Genomic DNA, 20,069 nt, shown 5'->3' on the forward strand with positions numbered 1-20,069 from the left:
TATTGTACCTCTTCGACACCCTTTTGGTTTGGTTTACAAAAATGATTGGATTGGCCGGTCCGATCGTGCGCCTAAACCATGATTTCTTCTTTTTTTACCCGGTTCGTTGTGAAGTCTACTAGCAATTATTTTTGTTTTGTTTCTTTTACATCTTAACAGGTTTATTTTTTTGTTTTAATCTTTTCATAGTTGTATGTATATGTTCTTTCCTATAAATAGAAGAAGACCATCATTAACGAAACAAAACTTTTTGATATTGTTAAATCTATTAAATAACAAAAATGACAAGTGTTTCTATGCAATATGCCCAAGCCCAACTCTATATGACAAAATAAGGGAAATATCTTTGAAGAAACGTAAACAGTTAATATTTTTAGAAAAAAAAAATTATTGGTAAAGAACAGTAAATAATATAATAAAACTGGAATGCAAACTGAATATATAGGTCCATTAATATAGAATGCTTTTGGAAAATAAAATTTCCTTTTAATAATCATTGATTTTGTCTAAATGTAATAATTATTACGTTACATAGTCTATAATAATCAATAAAAGAAATAAAAGAAATAGTTATTTTATATGATAAGTAATAAAATCTAACCATCTTTTTAGTTGTCTTCACAATGACAAAATGATTTTAATGTGCAACTTTCATATGACTATTTTTAGAAAATAATCTTAATTGTTCTTATATATTTTATGTAATGCTTACAAAAAAACAATTAACAAATATAAGTGTGCTGTCAAATAGTAACAAATTTATTTTCGTAAAAGTACAAAGAGACTAATTTAGTGTGTGACTTCATTGTTAACAAAAAAAGTGACTACACAAATGAATCCATTCTTTAAACAAATATACAAACAACCAAAAGATAACCCAGAAACGTCCCTTATTTTCCATAAAAAAAAGTCTTCATAAACTTCATTACTAGAGAAGAAACATATTGTGAAAAATCTATTGTCTATCCGGTGAAAATAGTGAATATGTCAGAATCATCAAAGAAAATGAGATTCCCAGAAGTTCTGTCAGATGATTTGGTGGAGCACATCATGTCAACATTTCTTCCCATCAAATCTGGTTTACAAAGTCGTGGTGTGTCCAAAAGATTTAGGCACGCAGAGATTCGATCTCGATACCTTGATTTCAGCGAAATATATTCCATGAGACGCAGTCAATTAGAGGTTATGCTCATCATTGAAGACATTTTCGGTAAGCACAAAGGGTCACAAATCAACCAACTTATTCTTACTCTCAATCCTATTGGTGTGGAGGATAAGATACTCACATGGATTAAAACATGTGTGGATAAGAATGTCCAAGAGCTTGGCTTAGATTTCTCCAAATCTAAGAAAGTTATTGAAATTCCGATCGATTTCTCGGCCATCGAGACCCTAACAGTCTTGGAGCTAAAATGGTGTAAATTCAAAATACCGGATAACTCTCCTAAGGGTTTGAAGTTATTGAGAACACTTTCGTTAATGAAGACCAAGATGACAAAAGAGATGATAGATGCAATATTCAGCAACTGCTTCCACCTCGAGTCGCTTGAACTAATCAAATGCCGAATGTATGGGACTTTGAGCATCAACGCTCAAAATCATAAAAAGTTCAAGTCTCTTGTCGTGTATTCAATGCCGAATCTTTTGAACGTCATTTTGAATGCCCCTACTCTCGAATGCTACAAGTATGATGGATATGTCATAATGGTTGACTTTTCAAAAGTGGATGCACTTAAAGAGGCAAAACTCCATTATCGTTGGAGGTATAGTTACAATCCATCTGCCCTGGTGATTGCTAATATGGGAGCCTATACAGGAGTTCATGTCCTTGCAACAACAAACATCTTTCTCGAGGTAATTTTCTTATTGCTTTTTTTTTAGTTTTTATAAGTTTACAAAATACTCTATTTTTGTCTTTATTTGAATAGCTTAGTAGTGAGTTTATCTTAGAGCATGCAACTTTCACATGTATTACTTTGGTGTCCATTGTTAGAAATGGTTATTATCTGCTTACGACAAACTTTCGATATATTTCTTTTTCATGCTATCTAGTATCTAGTATATTCATAGGAAGATCGATCGAGTGCATTTAGTTATCATATCAACAAGAGTCACAGGATCCAATAGGGAATGTTCATATTAGAGCATGCAAGTGTCACATTATTTTTTAATGTGTAGAGTGTTTTTTCCGTCTCTATTTTTCGCTAGCGTTACCGCATTTTAAGACACTAGACATTATTGTATATTTTATGCCACCCTTTTTTTCGTTTCCCAATTGATTTTAAAAATAATTATTATAAACTAGCTAGTATGATATAAGAGCTTACAATTTCCTAAAAATGTAAATGAGCTATATATATGATATTCACTTCAAGAATATAGATCACAACAAAAAAAACAAAATTCTATACCAACATAACATTTTACGTTAATGAAAATTGAGGAACCTAATAAATGATTAAGTTTAAAACATATTGGTATTAACAATTTTCCAGAAAATTTTTTATACTCCCTCAGTTTTTTATTATTAGATGTCAAAAACATCTATTATTGAAAACGAAGGGTGTACATAATACTGGAACTAAACCCTTCAGCGACGGCATCGTGTATTTAAGTTATGTATTAGAGAATATGAACGATGAAATTATTTTCTGTTATTGATCTTAGAACTGTTACAATGTGCCTCTTATATATGAGGATAAGGTTCCGGTTTCGTACAACAAGATAAGCGGAATTACACATTTACAGTTCATACTTTAATATTATGGCCTCTTTCCTCCTTTTCCTTAGTAGATCTATCATCCTATTTTGACGACCAAGAAGCGGTTATTTTCAAATTCAAATCTAGATATGTAGATCAATATTCGTCTTTGCTCCCCTCATTTCACATGGAGCAGATCTCAGTTCCTTGTTTGTTGCTGTTAGCTCTGTTGTCCGGCGTACCTTCATAACTGATGTCTTGTCTTCCCTTCTGGTGTAAAGGGGCTCGAAAATTTAGGATTTCTGTGGACGCAGAAAAGGGGCTTCAGAGGGTCTGTTTTTGCATTAAAAAGAAAAGTGTTTCTCTCTCTTTCACATATGTCGCTGCGATTAACTTTGCAAAGAAAATTACTGTCGCAAGTGTCGCTGGAAAAAGTAGCGGCAGTTGGAGTGGTCGTTGTGATCAACTGTGATAGTCGCTGCGCTTTACTCTTTACATACTTGTGTCACAAATCAGTTATAACTATAGCTTTTTTGTCGCACGGGCTTGTCGCAGCGTCTTGCTCCCAAAGTGATGACAAACAAAATTATTTGCCATTACATTCAATTAATATCAAAGATATTTCACAAGAGGTATTTCCTCTAAAGTTTCAATCTTTTTTCAACAGTTAATAATTCTAAATACACTTCCGTCACCAAATAAAGAATTAGCTATGACGCATGATTTAGTACAAAATAGAAAACAATCAATCATGCTCGTTTTGAATGCCATCCGGCTTACCTAACTTGGGTGATTTCTTAGGGCATCTCCAAGAAAGATTTTATTTTTGAAGATCCAGAAACTTCAAATTTGCAGTTTTAGCTGTTTTTCTCCAAAAGTGACACTAATATAAATGTTCAAAAATGTTCTGTTTTGCATTATAATCCTTACTTTTCAGCATAATTAAATAATATAAATAACTATAAAACATACATTAAAAAAATTATAGATCATATTAATTAATTAAACATCATTAATATTATAAAAAACACACAAACATAATCAAAGATAACAAAATAGAATACTAAATTATTCACTAACATTATTTCCGTAATACTCCCATATATAATTAATCAATATCTTTCGAAGTGATAAATGTGCTTCTTTATTTTTTATCTGTAGATTACGAGCAAAAAAATTGTTGAAATCGGATATTCTCATTGATTGCCATTTCAACTGTTACCATTAAAGAAGTTTTTTTCTTTAATTTGAAATTACAATTATAATAATATATATGAAATAATTATCAGATATATTATAAAATCAAAATGATAAAGAAACCTAAATAAAAACATTATTTATAAAAATATTTAATTATAAGAACCAAAATGCAATAGAAAAGATGAATCTTCAAATTTGAAGATCTAAATAGTAAAACTTCAAATACATAGTGTCACTGTTCAGATCTTCAAAATTTGAAGATTTGAAGTTTCTCTTGGAGTACATAAAACTTCAAATTTGAAGATATGAAGTCTCTGTTGGAGATGCTCTTAGTAAGCAATCGCTTCTGAGAGGGTTCACTATGTCATTGAATTTTTTTTCTAATTTTGATTATCTTTCTTGACGATTCCAATAGATAATCAAAATAGAAGACTTTTTGGAATGGGTATGGTCTTCCACCTTAATTTAAAAAATCAACACCTCCAGTTCTCAATCTCTCGTCGGCATGTCTCTTCAGCATTAGCCGTTGAAGCTTGGCCTTGAGAGAATCTCTAATCATTGCGATCGACAGAAAATATGAGGAAATCCAAGTTCTTTCGGACTCTCAGTCCCTCGTCTCTATTCTTAACTCGCAAAATACCCATATAGAGATTCATGCTATTGTCGATGATATTCGCCAATTGGCATCACCTTTTTCTTTGAATTCTTTCGATTATGTTTGCTAATGCCAAGGCTGACTCGATTGCTAAAGAAGCTCTTTCGAGATTCCTTGAACCTCTTGATTTGTTTTAATGAAGTTTAAAGTTTGACCAAAAAATAAAAATAGAAGATCTTTTGGATTATTTGGTAAATTTGGTCAGATCAAAATGATAAGATATTCTCAAATGTGGGTAGAGATCCACAAGAAATCTTCAAGATTGCAAAAAAAAATAGGCAACAATATGAAAGTTAAGCACAATCTAGCAACAAACACATGCTACTCAAATATTGATCATCATATTCCGTTAATTGCGGATTATGAAGGGTTTCCGTGCTATGTAGATGGCTCATAGAATGAGACCGGTAATATCTCAGAACTTGGCTGGTATTGCTGTCCAAGAAGGCGTCAAAGAATCTCCGACGGGTGCAAGGAATCTACGAGGAAACCTCTGCCCTGTACACGTTGAATTAAAAGCATTCATATGGTCCATTAATTGTATGAACGCAAATAAGAAAGACATTGATAGAATTCACAACAAACTGTAATCAATTGGTGAAAATGGTGTCTAAACTAAAGGAATGACATGCTTGCTCATTATATTTGAAGGAATTCGTAAAGAGTAAAGAGAAATTTTCATCTTTCACTATCTTTTTCATCCCACACGAAAAAAAAACACAAAGGTGGATAAGTAAGCACGTAGTGCTCATGTCCACCCTTATGATATTGTATATGTAAACTCAAGACCACCAGTTTAGATTTTAAAATCGTTTTAGGTATTAATGTTAATTTTTAACCAAAAAAAACAATTGGAAAGATCATAGTTTAATCCTCCTTTGTATAGTCTATGTGATATTGCCCAAGATATAAGCCTACTTGCCGGAAAAAAAATGTTTTTGCCTTTGAAGATCATTGGACTTTAATTTCAATATGTTTACCTTAATAAATTTTCCTTAATACATTTTGTGCTCTAAGCTTTTAATTTTTTTTTCTAGTTTAATTCGCTAAAATCTCAACATCAAGAAAATACTCTTCCAAGCAAAAATAGAACATTAGGTTTCTGTGCATAAATAGAAAGTTTAGCTAGAGCTAAATGAAATATTATATGTTATAGCACATAATTATTGTCATATAAATTTGAAGAATACTATAAATATTCACAAAAGATAGTATCTTATTCTTTAAAATTTTAGGTACTTTTTCTTTTATGCAACACTAACAAAGTATTTGGATCTTAATTATTAGAGTATCATTTGTACAGACTCTTTTTATTATCGTCATGGCAAAATGTTCATCATATCTAAACTATGCAACTTTCACATGGTTTTTTTCTATTGTTCATATTTTTTCACTCTTTGTTTAGAGTGCGTTTTGATGTTTCCTCTCACATGTATATACATATAGGCTTTCTCGTATAGATACAGTGTCGGAGAAATGAGAAGACCGACTCTCTGCTTTCGTAACCTACAAGAGTTTCAGATTTGTCTTAAGTCTCCATCAATTTGCAATCTTTTTGACATCGCTGAGTTCCTCACACAGTGCCCTAACCTGAAAAGGGTTTCGATCGATGTAAGTCTTTCACTCTCTCTACGCAAACAATGCTTCTCTTCTACCAATAGGCAAAGTCGTTAGAAATTTGGTTTGTTTTGTGCAGATAAATGGTTTCACATTTGAACCTGATATGTTTTGGACACACCATCAGAAGCCAAAGATTCAGAATGGCAACTACCCGTTAAACACTATCGAGTATGTCGAGATCATAGGCTATAAAAACAACTGGCATGAGCTTGATATAATGGAGTTCTTTGTTAGAAACGCAAAATCTCTAGAGAAGTTGATGTTGATCGAGCCTAAAAGCCCAAAGACCGCACTTTTGGAACCCGATTATGAAAGGATCGCCAATATAAGAAGCATATCTCCAAAGAAAAATCTCATCGAATTTGTCAAAGGTTAAGTTCAGGTTGTGCCTAAAGCATGCCAAACTATAATTAATAGCTCTTTTGATGTGTTTAAAACATAATCAAGTTATGCTTTTTGTTATGATATTTTCTAGAGTTGAACTCTATTTGTTTATGGTTTTTCCCTCAGATTTGAACTTATGTGAGATTAAAGTACTTCTAGACTAATATATGGTTATTGTTTATGATCTTTGGAATATTATATAATTATTTTTTAACTTGTTGCAACGAGTTCATCACAGTAATTGATTAGAGCATCTGCAATGGTACTCTATTTCTGCCTATAAACTCTATTTTTAGAGTAAAATCATCTGCATTGGTACTCTATATCTTACTCTATAAATAGAGAAATGAACAGTATCTCTATATTTAAAGAATACTGTTCATTTCTCTATTTATAGAGTAGAATTTTTTTATTTACAAAACAATCCTTAAACTTTCATATCTTTTTATTTGACATTTAAACAATAAGATACCACCTAATATTATACTTAATTAAACAATATTAATAATAATTAGTTATATAATCATTTAAAAGTTTAAAAATAAAACAACTAAATATAATAAATAATTTTTTTTAATAAGTAGGAGTTTTTTAATACATTTAAAAGTAAAAGGACTTGTAAGCAATTAATAATAAAATTTACAGTTAAATATAGAGGCAACCATTGCAGTAAACCCCTTCTCTATTTATAGAGAACTCTATTTTTAAAGTAAAATATAGAGACAACCATTGCAGATGCTCTTAAAACCTTAAAAACTTTTATTTGTACGTCATTATTAGGACATAAATTAATTGATTAGAACTTTAAAAACTGTTTAGTGCGTAGAAATAGAATCCATGCTCATTTGATCAAGCAAAGTTATTAATATCACTGGCTATTTTTTGGGCAGTTCTCTAAACCACCCTTCTCTTTTCTTGACCAAAAGACATAGTAGGTTCGAGGTGGAGAAATTTCTATCTCAACTCGTCATAATTTTGGGTTTTAAATGAAATTCTTTGAAGATGGAACAAAAGAGTCTACGGAATCTACGAATAAGAAAAGTGCATAGACTGAATTCAAACCTAATCACAAGAAAGCTACTAAATATTTTCTTCTTAACGTAAGTTTATGTGACCAACTGTTGAGAAAGTTATGAATGAACCTACGACCTTTTCAAGTATGTACTATGTATTTGTACGTCTCTTCGACACCTTTTTGATTTGGTTTACAATAATGATTTGCATTGGCCGGTCCGATCGCCCAAACCATGATTTCTTCTTTCTTTTCCCGGTTCGCCCCGTGAAGTGAGCTAGCAATCATTATGTTTTGCTTCCATGTTTTTTATCCTTTTTTTTTGCCATGGAAACAAGCTTTTAAGTCGATCAATTTGTAACACCTAAATTTTTTATTTTTACTGAATATTTACAATCTAGAGAAGACAAAAAAAACGTAGATGTCATACAGATAGTCTTGATAATTTCTCGAATAAATACATAAAATTCTTATTATATTCTCAGAAGGAAAGAACAAATATTAGTAACCAAAGGCAGAAGGCATGGAAGTATGCTACAACTGATATGGAATATATCCGCAATAAATTGATTTTATCATCTATTAAGCCAATCTTAAGTATGTAATGTATACGAATTGAGCATAGATGATTTGGTGATGTAGCGTAGAAAGGCGTGGATAACGTCGACCACCACCTTAGTCCTTATTTTATTCATGTTCAACTATGACAATATCTTTTTCATCTCAAACAACTGAAAAAAGGGAATTTATTATTAAGTCATTTTACCATTTTTGTTATATATGCACTTGTTTTCCTTTGCTATAGAGAAATATCATCACATCAAAATAGCAGAATTCAAAACGAAAATTTGAACTTAATAATATTTTGTTCAGACTAAATTTATAATGCGTGTAGCTAATCATTAATACTCCAAACAAATTAACTAAAGGATTTGTTCAAAACTGTGAGAGCATGTCCATTGGGAGGTTGGAGAAAGAGTTTGGCTCGAGTTCATAGGCAGTTTTGATTAAAAAAAGAAATAATGTTTATATGGAAAGGATCGGTTCATCAGGACAACTCTAAAAACCCGTTCGTCTAGGTAGCAAGATATCATTGGACAACATTTTTTTTTAATTTTCGAATTAAAAAAAAAAGAAAAAAAAATTAATATCTGATAAACCTCTTTAAAAGGGGTACACCAATAGACCTACTCTGACATTCACAAGAAACTGGAAAAGTCAACGACAGAGATCATCAAACGCTGACGTTTGACCTTTTTGTTTTTTAAAGAATGTCACTGTTGATCGCAATAAGCATGAGCCATGCTCTTCCGATTCCCAATAAGCATATATATATATATATATATATAATATGTACGTCGCTTTATATATGTGTTTGATCGTACTTCCTGTAAAAGATATCTCTGAAACAATCCTCTGAAGAAACAACTCTTATCGATCCTCTCCATGGCTTTATCTCCTCTGTATGATCCTTCATTAATAACTTTGTTTGGTCGTTTAGCTTTGTTACTTTATCTAACTTTATCTCATGTTAATTCGATGCTCATGTTAATTCTAAATTTATCTCCTTTTGATTTTGTTTCTCTATCGACAAAAGTTTGGTAGAAGATCGTCAAGTGCCTCTTGATGCTACCTCCGATCCACCTACTTTGTTCGACGGAACCACAAGGTTTTTTATTTATTTATTTAATATAATTATTTTAAGCTGCAAAAAAAAAATTTTGTTAATGAGCTTATAATGGCTTGAATTGTCTTTTGTTTATTAAACTTTAAACAAAAAAAAGGTTGTACATAAGCTACACCTGCCCATTTGCACAACGTGTCTGGATTACCAGAAATCTCAAGGTATATATGTTTTCTAGAGTGTTTAATTTTATACATATCAACTCATTTTTATTACTCACACAAAGTGGGAACTTAAGTACTAGTATTTTTGTTCAAACCATTGGTTATAGTCTAAAATGTTGTTTAGAGTGGATCAATCTCACTCAAGATTAATCTGAGTTTCTTTCTAACAATTCGCAAATTTCGAGATTTAATTCGTGTATCATGGCTTTACAAACCTAGATGATGCCATTTCATTTCACAATATGATAAAGTTTTCTCTGTTATGTTGCGTTTTTTTTTTTTGTTGTTGTTGTAAATGGTTGAGATGAAAAATTGAAAATTTTGTAAGCAAGATTGGTCTAATTTTATTTTGGAGTTTTAGGGTCTGCAAGAGAAGATCAAATTGGTTCCTATAGACCTTTCTAATAGGCCAGCTTGGTTCAAAGAGAAAGTAAATCCTGCAAACAAGGTATAACCTTTATTTTCTTATACATAATAGTTACCCAAGAGATCCACATCTCAAAGTCATGCGCTGATATGAGCACATTGAACGTAACTATCCACGTAACTGAATGTCCTCAGAGGTCATTTAATCGCATATTCATTTTTAAAAGATCTATATATGAATCCTTATAAGCGATTAAAATTCCTTCATAAGCAACAAATAAAAGAGATTAATATTGTAAGAACAAAGTAGGTTCCTGCACTTGAGCACAATGGCAAGATCATTGGGGAAAGTATAGGCTTAATCAAATATGTCGACAACAATTTTGACGGTCCTTCACTTTACCCCGAGGTAAGACCGTGTTCAGAATTCCTTCACGTACATATTTGATGTTGTAGAGCCTGTTATTAGTGTTGTGTTATGTAATAATCCATCATTATGAAATCCCTTCTTTTGCTAGGACCCTGCAAGAAGAGACTTTGGTGAAGAAATGTTAAAATATGTTGATACAACATTCATTAAAAGCGTGTTTGGCTCTTTCAAAGGTGATCCGGCTAAAGATACGGGTAAGATTCATTTCCATACCAAATGCAAGTTCAGCGTTTGCATTTTTCAAAAATACTATAAAAAATGTTTCCTATTGCAAAAATATATGATTATCATTTTGTTTTGTTAGGTAAACACAAACACATATATTGCGTTTGAAAAAGTAAAACTCTTATTGCAACCCAACTAATTAGCAGCTGAAAAATGTGTGTTTGTGATGCAGAATCAGTCTTCGATCACGTGGAAAATGCTTTACAAAAGTTTGATGATGGTCCATTCTTCCTCGGCGAGCTTAGCTTGGTAAATAAACCCAATTTCTTAATAGATGCAAAATGTGAACCTTTAGTTTCAAAGTTGAGGAAACTTTTTTATTTTTTAGGTTGATGTAGCATATATCACGTTCATTCAAAGATTTCAAGTCTTCCTTGGCGAAGTTTTCAAGTACGATATTGTTGTTGGACGTCCAAAACTAGCTGCTTGGATTGCGGTACATACAATACGTACGCGAATTAAGGCTACTATGTGATTAAGCTTCTTGATTAACCTCAATGTATCATGCGCAGGAAATGAATAAGATGGTTGCATATACGCAAACTAAAACCGACTCGGAATATGTCATCAATTTTTTCAAGAAGTTTATTGTAAGAGTTTCTACATATCTACGATACCAAAATCGCGTTTTAAAACTCTAAACACGTATTTAGGAAGACTATTTTAGCTAAAATGAACTAAACGGTAACCACATAGCTGTAAACTTAACCGAAGGAAAGCATGGACTTGGTTTCACTTTTTCTTACTGAACTAACCGTTGTCGTAACAAATCCGAACCAAACTATTTTCAACCTAAATTCTCTTTTTTTGTTAAGTTACAATTTCTAGACATTTTGCACAAAATTCGAATCCAAATTGATTCTGATAAACAAGAAACGAGTGATATTCGGTTTTTATTGAGTTTCACATTTCAGCTCCTAAAACTGAAAAAATTGATCCTAAGCCGAACCCAACTTTAGATTAGATTCATCTCGCGACTGACTTGGCTCTGCCCTTTTTATTCGGTTAGGCATGGTCTTTCTTAATCCGGTCAACGTTCGATAACAAAAGTTTAACCGATTCCGAATTTCTTTTGCAGTAAAGTAATAATTCCTATACGGAGTCATCGCCTCATCGGCCATGCTGGCTTATGAACAAGATCGTGAGAACGTTATTATGTACGTGGGATTACTACAAGTTCTGGATTTGGGTCATTTGGCATCGTTCCTTTTTTGTTTTTTTGTCATCGGTTTTTTTTGGCATCGTTCTTAATAAACAAGATTTGCAGTTTGCTGATTGTTTCACTTTATTTAAAAGCGAGTTGTCCGTAATGGTTTTGTGCTTGTATATTATGTTAGTAATAAAATGAGCTCGGTTCCTTATATAACTAGATATTGATTCCGCAGACTTATATATTAATGTTGAATCTGAAAAAAGTACAACGGGCTTATATGTTAATGTTGAATCTGAATGAAATATAAAGTAACAGTTATTATTACAAATCTTTGAACAATTAATTAGTTTATCACATTTGTCTTTTTTTTTTTCTTAATTTTTTGTCCTTTTTCATCTTTATAATCTTATAGTTTATTATCTTCAGTCTTTAGTTTTCCTTTTTCATTTTCAATGTTCTAGTCTTCGTATTTTCCAAAATTTATCTTTATCAGATTTATGTTTTTTTTTCATCGTCTTTGAATTTTATTTTTTCTTTTCCTTTCAGTTTTTCTTTACTTTCTTTTTCTTTCAGTTTTTCTTCATTTTTTCTAATTTTTATTTATCTGGTAATTGTATTCTTCTTTTTTTGCTTCTTCTTCTTTTACTTCATCTTCATATGTGTTCTTTTCTTTATATTTAAATTCTTCTTCTTCTTCTTTTTTTTCTTTTTAATTCTTTTTTATTATTTTTTAACTTTTTCATCATTGTTGTTTTCTCTAACTTTTTTTTTTAATTTTGAACAATATCTCGTTTTTACTTTTAAAATATATATATTTTTTATACAGTTTATATCAAATAAATTTTATTCGATACATTAATTTGTCACATTCTAAATTTATGAGATTAATATTAAATTTTATTGATCTAAATTTGAAATATAGTAATAAATGTAATTATGTATTAAATAATTAAGTATTTAAAATATGTTTTTTAAATGATAATGATGTGGACACTCTAGGAGGAGAGAAAACTCTCCTATTATATAATAGACTAGATGAATACCCACGTGACACGCGGGTGTTTTGTTTTTTTGTTTTAATATATATTATGAAATTACATTTTTCTACAAAATTAACCTATTTTTTATTTTTGATAATATAAATATTATCCAAATTTGTAAAAATATAATCATTAAATGTGATTTTTATTTTAATATAATTTATTAATAGATATTTTTCTATAAATTTATATATTCTAATTTTTTGTATTTGGTAATCTGAATATCAATGAACTCGTAAAATGTAGTCATTATTTTTTGTAGATGTAATACTTGATATTTTTGCACCCAACCAAATATTTTTTCATTATTATTCTCAACCTGTTTTTTTTTTTGTAGTTAATTTTTAATGATAAAAATATGTATTTTGTAAGACAAATTTAATATCTTCACCAAATCGTATTTTTAATGTATTTTCATCATTTAGAGATATGTTTCCGCATATATTTTTTGTTAAAGATTAAAGCAGAGAGAGTGAGAGTGGAAAAAATATGATATGTAGTTAAGCAACCTGATATACTATATCCCAAACTGACTTTATTAATGGTTCTTCAGCTTATGTCTAATCACTACAAATAGGAAGAGCATTAGGAAGATGGTTTTTGTTGAGAGACTTGGTGGCTTGGAAGTAAAGAGCAAATATTGAAATTAAATGAAATTAAACCTTACAAACTCGTCTTGTTCAAGGTTTATTTGAAGAACTAAGTCCTTTAAAAAAATTCCGCATTACCTTCCATTGTAAACATGCCTTGGATATCATAGATGAAGATCAGAAGCCTAAAAAAACATATGAGATACAAGCCAATCAGGCAACCAAATGATAAGGACATAAACTTTTTGCCCATATCTTTGACACTTTTGTCTCAAACTCCACCTTCAAACTTCCCTTCTTGACGAAAACTTATAGCTACCATCCCATATTTAATATTATAACTGAAACTTCAAATCATACATCGAATAATAAAGTAAGAGACTTTCAACCAAAATTCAAAATAAATTTCATTAGAATTTAGAATTTCAAGAGCTGACCTTGAAGCTTTTTCATTGATTTGCTTAAACAATACAGCTCATTTCCTTGTCTTCTTTGACTAATCAATCAAGATTAAAGAAAATAAAAAAATCAATGAACATAACTTGAATCTAATCGTTTGAAATTAGCTTAATTTTTTTGAGATGAGTTTTTTCTTAACAATCAGTGGAAAATTCCCAACGAGAACACTTATAAGAGCTTACTCTTTACTTCGAATCCTCCCTTCAAAACCATCTTATCCTCTAATTTCTTTCTCGTCTCACCAAGTGTCTTCTCCATGTTATCGTACTTCTTCTTTGTGCTCAAACAGTGTTGTGTTCTTCCTTGTTTTTGTTGATTTCTGCCCGAGACTTCAAATCTCAACCCTTTGTCCCGGTGGTAGTGTTGTCATCGGTGGGTATACCTTTATATAAAGAAAATGGATCAATGTCTATGTAAATAAAACCAGAATGAATTCAATACAAGAGATATAATGCAGCTCTCAAAAATCCATAAATCAAAGAGGAGACGTAGAATAAAAAATCTTACCTATTGACTTGTGGAATTTTGAGTCGATATTAGAAAGCATTGGAGATTGTTTGAAATTCCATCTTTCCAACTTCCAAAATGAAAATTAATTTGCAGTTCATAATGAACCATAAATTAATATGCACTTCTTTTTCGGTTTTTGTGTTCAATTAAAAAAGAAATTAGTATAATTTAATTATTTAATTCTCTCATAATTATTTTTTAATCTGATGTGTCAAAAAAATGGATGCTGATGTGTCAAACTTGTGAGACTCAACTGAGTCTTTATATAATAGATTATATTTCATTTCCATAACTACAATTTACAAACGACAAACGTAAATTAATTATTGCATAAAAAAATAAAAATCATTATTTTAAGAAATGAAAAAATCCTAAAATTCTTTATTAAGAAAAGATGTTTGGAATTCTTACGAAATTGCGTAAGTTTTACTCACTTAATTACCAATTTAACTAGGTTTATGATCTGCGCGTTACGCGGAATTTAATTTTTTAAACAGCTAATTTATCATATTTGTTTTCTTATTTTCTTGATTTTATTAAACTCCTTCTCCATCTTTATATTATCATAGTTTATTATTTTAATTTTTAATCTCCTTTTTCATCTTCAATATTTTTTCCTCGCATTTTTAAAAATTCATCTTCATCAGCTTTGTATTTTTCTTCCTCTTTCTTTTTCTTTATTCTCTGATCTTTTTCGACTTCTATTTTTTTTGTTTTTTTTCTTTTTTTTTTTAATGTTGTTTTGTCTCTTATTTTTAATTATCTTGTGTATATATTCTTCTTCTTCTATTTCATCTTATATTATATCTTCATTTGCATGCTTTTCTTTATATTTTGATTTTTTATCTTCTATCTTCTATTTTTTTTATTCTTTTTTATCATCTTTGATTTTCATTTTCATCACCATCGTTTTTTTAACTATTTCTTCTTATTATTTTTTTTCCTTTTTTACTAATCTGTTTCTTGATTAAAATAATGAGTATTAACAATGTGTAAATTAATGAAGTCATTAACTTTATCATTAATGTTTTTCTTTTATTTTTGAATAAAAATAATATTATTTAAAAATATATGAATTAATTAAGTATTAATTTTAATTTTTTCATATGCTAATTTGGACACTTTAGATGGAAAGAAAACTTTCTTATTATATAATAGATTCTAACAAAAAAAATCATAATTTTAGCTCTCCAATAAAAAGTCCAACAATTTTTGTTTCTTCTAAAAAATGGTTGGTTTCTACATTTTATTTTGCAGTTCTTTGTGATAACGCTGATGCTTTAGAAAGAAAAAAAAATGATATGTGTTGTGTTCATCAGATATTGATGTTTTTTTTGTTTGATATAGGGCTTTCATGGATATGATTTTCAAGTCATATATATAGTTTAATAAAGTTGAGAAAGATAGAGACAAAATCTACAATACAATCAAAATATTGATGTTACGTGGATATGTTATTTAGTATTTTTTTGCTTTTTTTTTAATAAGGGTTAGTTGTTTAATATCTACTCTAATAAAAGTACCTATTTGAGGCTCCTAGAGATGTCCACATCAGCCAAACAAAACTGTTCTAAAATGATGCCACGTCACCTATAGTCTTTGCAAAAAAAATTATAACTTTGCAAATATCAGTCAGCGTCTTCCAAAAAAAAAAACTCGACAAGCGCCTCCTCAGCTCCTCTTAAAAACGTTATGCTACAAAACTCTATTTAAAACCGGTCGCCTCCCACAAAGCCACGATCTCATATTCATCTCTTGTGGTTTCTCATATCTCTCAATTTTAAATCCCATCAGATAATTTATATTGCCCATATATTTTGTGTTTCCGAAGTCGATCTGACCTATATTGTATTCATCAGGTTGTTTTGTTCATTGTACCAGCATCACTCTAATTTATTGGTTTGTGTTGATATGCAAAAGCATCGAGTCTCATGGGAATGATAAACGTAAAAAAAGTTGGTCGGATGGGCTACTGCGTATCTTATTCTCGATTTTGTGCACCACACCCTGAAAAGGAACCAACGACGGTATGAAGAAATGCAGTGAAGATGGCATGCAGACGAAAGCAGCAACAGTTCGAACTGGGAATAAGTAAGCATCTAAACATTTTTTAAATTTGTTTCATTAAATTATCTTATGTTCCACAAAAAATAAGATCTCTCTTTCAAAGTTCTTTCACTAGCTCAATACTTTTTCATCGTTGTTGGGTGTCATTTTTGTTAAACACTAGAAAGACACCGATATCAAAAGATGAAAGCAGGAGAATAACGTGGCAGAGACCAAAAAATCAAGCAGAAGCGGTGGTCATAGAAGTTTCTGATTTTCATGCACCATAGCATTAGTGTGGCAAAGAGATGAGTTATTCCAATATTTTCCCGAGTAATCCAAAAAGTAAGCACTTGGTGCCAATTGAATATTCAAAAGGATATATTCTTTGAATTAGTGTAAATGTGTGAATACACTAATAGAGCCAATTCAATAATAATGACCCATGTATAGAATAGTTTAATTTAGTGGAGTTAAAGGTAACTCTGATCTAATAGCTGCAGTAAACTAATGTCTCATTTTGTCTATATATATATTGTTTTTTTATTGAATTGTGTACAAATGTCCACATTGAGCTAATGCAAAGATGAATGTTTACAGTTGCGTAAAAGATAATGATACAAAAGGTGTAAACGACCATCTCTACCAAATTCAGGTCCCTCTCAGTCTTTTTCTCTACTTTTTTTCACTTAGCCAGCACGTTTTACTTTTAGTTAAGGTTGATAGCAACAATGGTGTAAGTGATTCACTGATTTTCTTTGTAATACATACAATTACATAAATCAATGCAGTCCATGTTCTAACACCTAAAATTCTACCTTTTTTCGTTTTGTTTGCATTGTATTTAAGTTTGGTTGGAATGATAACGATGAGGAACCACAATCAGTCTCTCCAAAATGCAGCGAGAAAGCCGCTTTTAGAGTTGGTTTAAACACCCATGGAAGTTGTCCGCTGTTCTAATCTTCTGAGTGAAACTCTGCTCATTACTATACTCGCAAGTGTAACAAATGAAACATTGTCTTTTGATCACAACATTGTGAAGAGACTGATTGTGGTAATTTCTCTTAAACAGTTTTGGTAAGACCATACATGAAATCTATTTACAAGTTTACACGTTCATTGTTCTTATCTCTCTTTTTGGTTTGGCTGTGTTAAAAAAAAAAAGTAATGGTAGGGGTATTTGAAGTGTACATTTAAACAACATGGCTGTATTGGGAAAAACATAGATTTGGAATCCTGCAGGGGCTCTGATTTTTCTATTTAAAAACTAACTGCAGTGAACAAAAGCAAAAACAAATTCAAAGGGAGTTCAATCTTGTGCTTGCATAACTAGAGCGAATAGAGGGTGAAACAAGAGCTTGAGTAGCCGACTCGAGTGATCAGATTGCGTAGGAAGTATGGAGGATGATTAGTAGTTTTATGGTGAATCATTTTAAAAGAAAAAAACTTAATGGTGAATCGTTCATTTGATATCCTTTTCCCTTATGAGAGATGGAGGATGGAATGAACTTTTTGTCCACACATCGAAGGATGACAACCTCAAAGATTAAAGATGTTAAAGACTAAAGACGACAAAGAATGGAAATCATTGTGAAAGATTATTATATCATCGACCATATTAACACGAAAACAAATTAGTTATTATTGGCATAAAACTGAAATTAACTATATGGACACCAGGTTAATTCAGAGAGAGTGTTTGAGGCTGTATGGCACATGACATGGGTAGATTACGATTAAAGATGTTGTGGGTATATGAGGAAGAAATGACCGAAAATAAATAAAGAACTTTAAGAAAGGCTTGATATGTTTGCCATACCTCGAAGGTGTTAGTTAGAATGTGAGGAAGGATTCCTTTCTTATGTGTAAAAAAGAAAGAAAAGAAATAAGAAAAAAAACCAACAAAAAGACATGAGTTTGATTGTACAAGAAGTGTTTACAACAACATTGAAGTAACATGTGAATATTATAACAAAACTACTGGATCATTGACACTGTAAATTCTTTAATTATTTATTACATATAACAATTGACAGTGTTAAAATTAGAAAACCACTAAAATGTAAATTGTTTTTGCAAATCATCCTTATTTATTTGGTTTATATTGTTGTATGAAAAAAATAAATATATTAATAATTTACGTTCATTTCTTTTTATAATTAATAGTAAAATATACTCTTTCTGTTTTACTATGATTGCAGTTTTATAAAAAAAAATTGTTTCAAAATATTAGATGTTCTTATATTTCAATGTAGTTTTAAATTTATTTAATAATATATTACCAAGTATATTATTTGATAGTATTTGTTATTGGTTTAATTTTATTTAATTATAACATTAAATGATATTTTTTGAAAAAAAAAATTAAATTTTTTAATTTTTGTATTTTTTGTAAAACATCTAACAAAATGAACCGGAAGGAAAACCATGTTACGACATATTGAAATCTCAGGAATGAGTACTATGTTACTACATATTGAAATAGAATTCCGGAACAAAACCGCGCATAGCGCGGACAGTCCCTAGTCTTATATATAAAAGAGATTGAATTCTCAGTTAATTCTCTTCAGTTAAGTGACACGTCGGCACTGAACAGAGTGATACCCGTCTCTTCTGTTTTAATTAATTAAAAAAAAAACTCTCTTCAAATATCTACATTCTCTTCGTCTTCCTCCCGAGGACTCCCCGATAATGTTTAGATCCACGGCTATGAACTTTTCCTCACCAGTTGTTTCAATGATTTGGACGAAAATCTTCAGAAGAGACTTCGAGCTGCCTATGAAACTTTCTCTGGAGCAATCGAAGATCCTCGCGTTCTACAACCAATCCTTCCCATTTACGCAGGTGATTTTAATTTCCTCTTCCTTCAGATTGAGCATCTTAATTAGTGCTTTCTATGGTACCCGATCTGTTCAAATAGATTCTAATCTGGGTATCATTTCGGTTTTTTTTAAAGGGTTTCTCATCTTCAATTAGTTTAAAGGGTATTATTTTACGACATCAGAGTTGCCGGAACCGTTGATGGTGATGGCCACTGAGAAGGCATTTGATATTTTCGATGACGAGGAGGATGACCCGCTCATTGCTTCTGAGGAATGCCCGACTCGTCAGGACGAATGTCCTATCAAGAATTTTGGTTGCCTTTGTGCTTGTACTCGCAACCTGAAGGTAAATTCCTTAACTTGGAATGGATGACAATCTTTTCACGTCCTCCTCACTGTAATTTTTTCTCTCTTTCTTTTCACACCAGGTGTTCTCCACATTTTAAAAGCTGGGCATATCTGTGGATGTTGTTGCAACCACCGAAGTTAGCATTTCCTTGACACTGGATCCTTCAAAGTTCTGTAGCAAAGAGTTGATTCAACAGGCAAGCTTATGGCTTTGTAATTTGTATCGTATTTTAATGAGGGAGGCTACTACTTGTTTTTGGCAGACTAATCTTAATTGTGTTTGTAATTCTTGGTGGCAGGAGCTTGATCACATGGTAGAGGAACTTGAGAAGATTGCTATATATTGTAAATCTGCTTCAACACAGACCAATAATCTGTCTCATCGGAAATGTTCTGAGATCATCCCTCATATTAGAGAAGGTTTGTTTGTTAGCTCTCTATTACGGCTCTGGCTGGTCTGTCTGAATTTATGTATTTGGTAAAAGACAGTGATAACCTTTGGGATCGGTACCCGATGAACAACAAGCAAGGCTTCCGAGTTCTTCGAACCAATGGAGATAATGTCCAAATGATCTCACAGGGTCCATCTAGGGTCATATTACTTTTTAACTTCTCTGCGTGTATGTGTTTTAGGGGGTGAAATGCACACTCGGTCTAGAC

General features: G+C 31.0%; 2 protein-coding genes and 1 long non-coding RNA gene across 3 annotated transcripts; all 3 read left to right on the forward strand.

Annotated features, from left to right (window-relative positions):
* The first annotated feature begins 984 nt into the window (after positions 1–984).
* LOC18010351 (FBD-associated F-box protein At1g61320) lies at positions 985–6,552 on the forward strand. The gene is made up of 3 exons (XM_006392196.2): positions 985–1,854; positions 6,003–6,167; positions 6,253–6,552. The coding sequence occupies exons 1-3, from the start codon at positions 985–987 to the stop codon at positions 6,550–6,552; spliced, it is 1,335 nt and encodes a 444-aa protein (XP_006392258.2).
* A 2,385-nt stretch (positions 6,553–8,937) lies between these two features.
* On the forward strand, positions 8,938–17,979 carry LOC18010358 (glutathione S-transferase L1). Its single transcript, XM_024158339.1, has 10 exons — positions 8,938–9,035; positions 9,170–9,241; positions 9,357–9,417; positions 9,782–9,868; positions 10,097–10,195; positions 10,305–10,410; positions 10,614–10,690; positions 10,770–10,877; positions 10,954–11,031; positions 17,920–17,979. The coding sequence occupies exons 1-10, from the start codon at positions 9,019–9,021 to the stop codon at positions 17,977–17,979; spliced, it is 765 nt and encodes a 254-aa protein (XP_024014107.1). The 5' UTR covers positions 8,938–9,018.
* An 892-nt stretch (positions 17,980–18,871) lies between these two features.
* LOC18010310 lies at positions 18,872–19,607 on the forward strand. Its single transcript, XR_002901282.1, has 3 exons — positions 18,872–19,083; positions 19,196–19,407; positions 19,490–19,607. It is a non-coding gene; the product is annotated as an uncharacterized LOC18010310 (long non-coding RNA).
* The last annotated feature ends 462 nt before the right edge of the window (positions 19,608–20,069 follow it).

Source organism: Eutrema salsugineum, unplaced genomic scaffold, assembly GCF_000478725.1.
Source record: "Eutrema salsugineum unplaced genomic scaffold, Eutsalg1_0 scaffold_8, whole genome shotgun sequence".
NCBI lineage: Eukaryota > Viridiplantae > Streptophyta > Magnoliopsida > Brassicales > Brassicaceae > Eutrema > Eutrema salsugineum.

Coding starts and splice junctions, on each gene's coding strand:
- LOC18010358 (XM_024158339.1), top strand. Junction 9,418..9,781: donor GGATTACCAGAAATCTCAAG/GTATATATGTTT, acceptor TTGGAGTTTTAG/GGTCTGCAAGAGAAGATCAA. Junction 10,196..10,304: donor GTCCTTCACTTTACCCCGAG/GTAAGACCGTGT, acceptor TTCTTTTGCTAG/GACCCTGCAAGAAGAGACTT.
- LOC18010351 (XM_006392196.2), top strand. CDS start 985: ATGTCAGAATCATCAAAGAAAATGAGATTCCCAGAAGTTCTGTCAGAT. Junction 1,855..6,002: donor CAACAAACATCTTTCTCGAG/GTAATTTTCTTA, acceptor ATATACATATAG/GCTTTCTCGTATAGATACAG. Junction 6,168..6,252: donor TGAAAAGGGTTTCGATCGAT/GTAAGTCTTTCA, acceptor TGTTTTGTGCAG/ATAAATGGTTTCACATTTGA.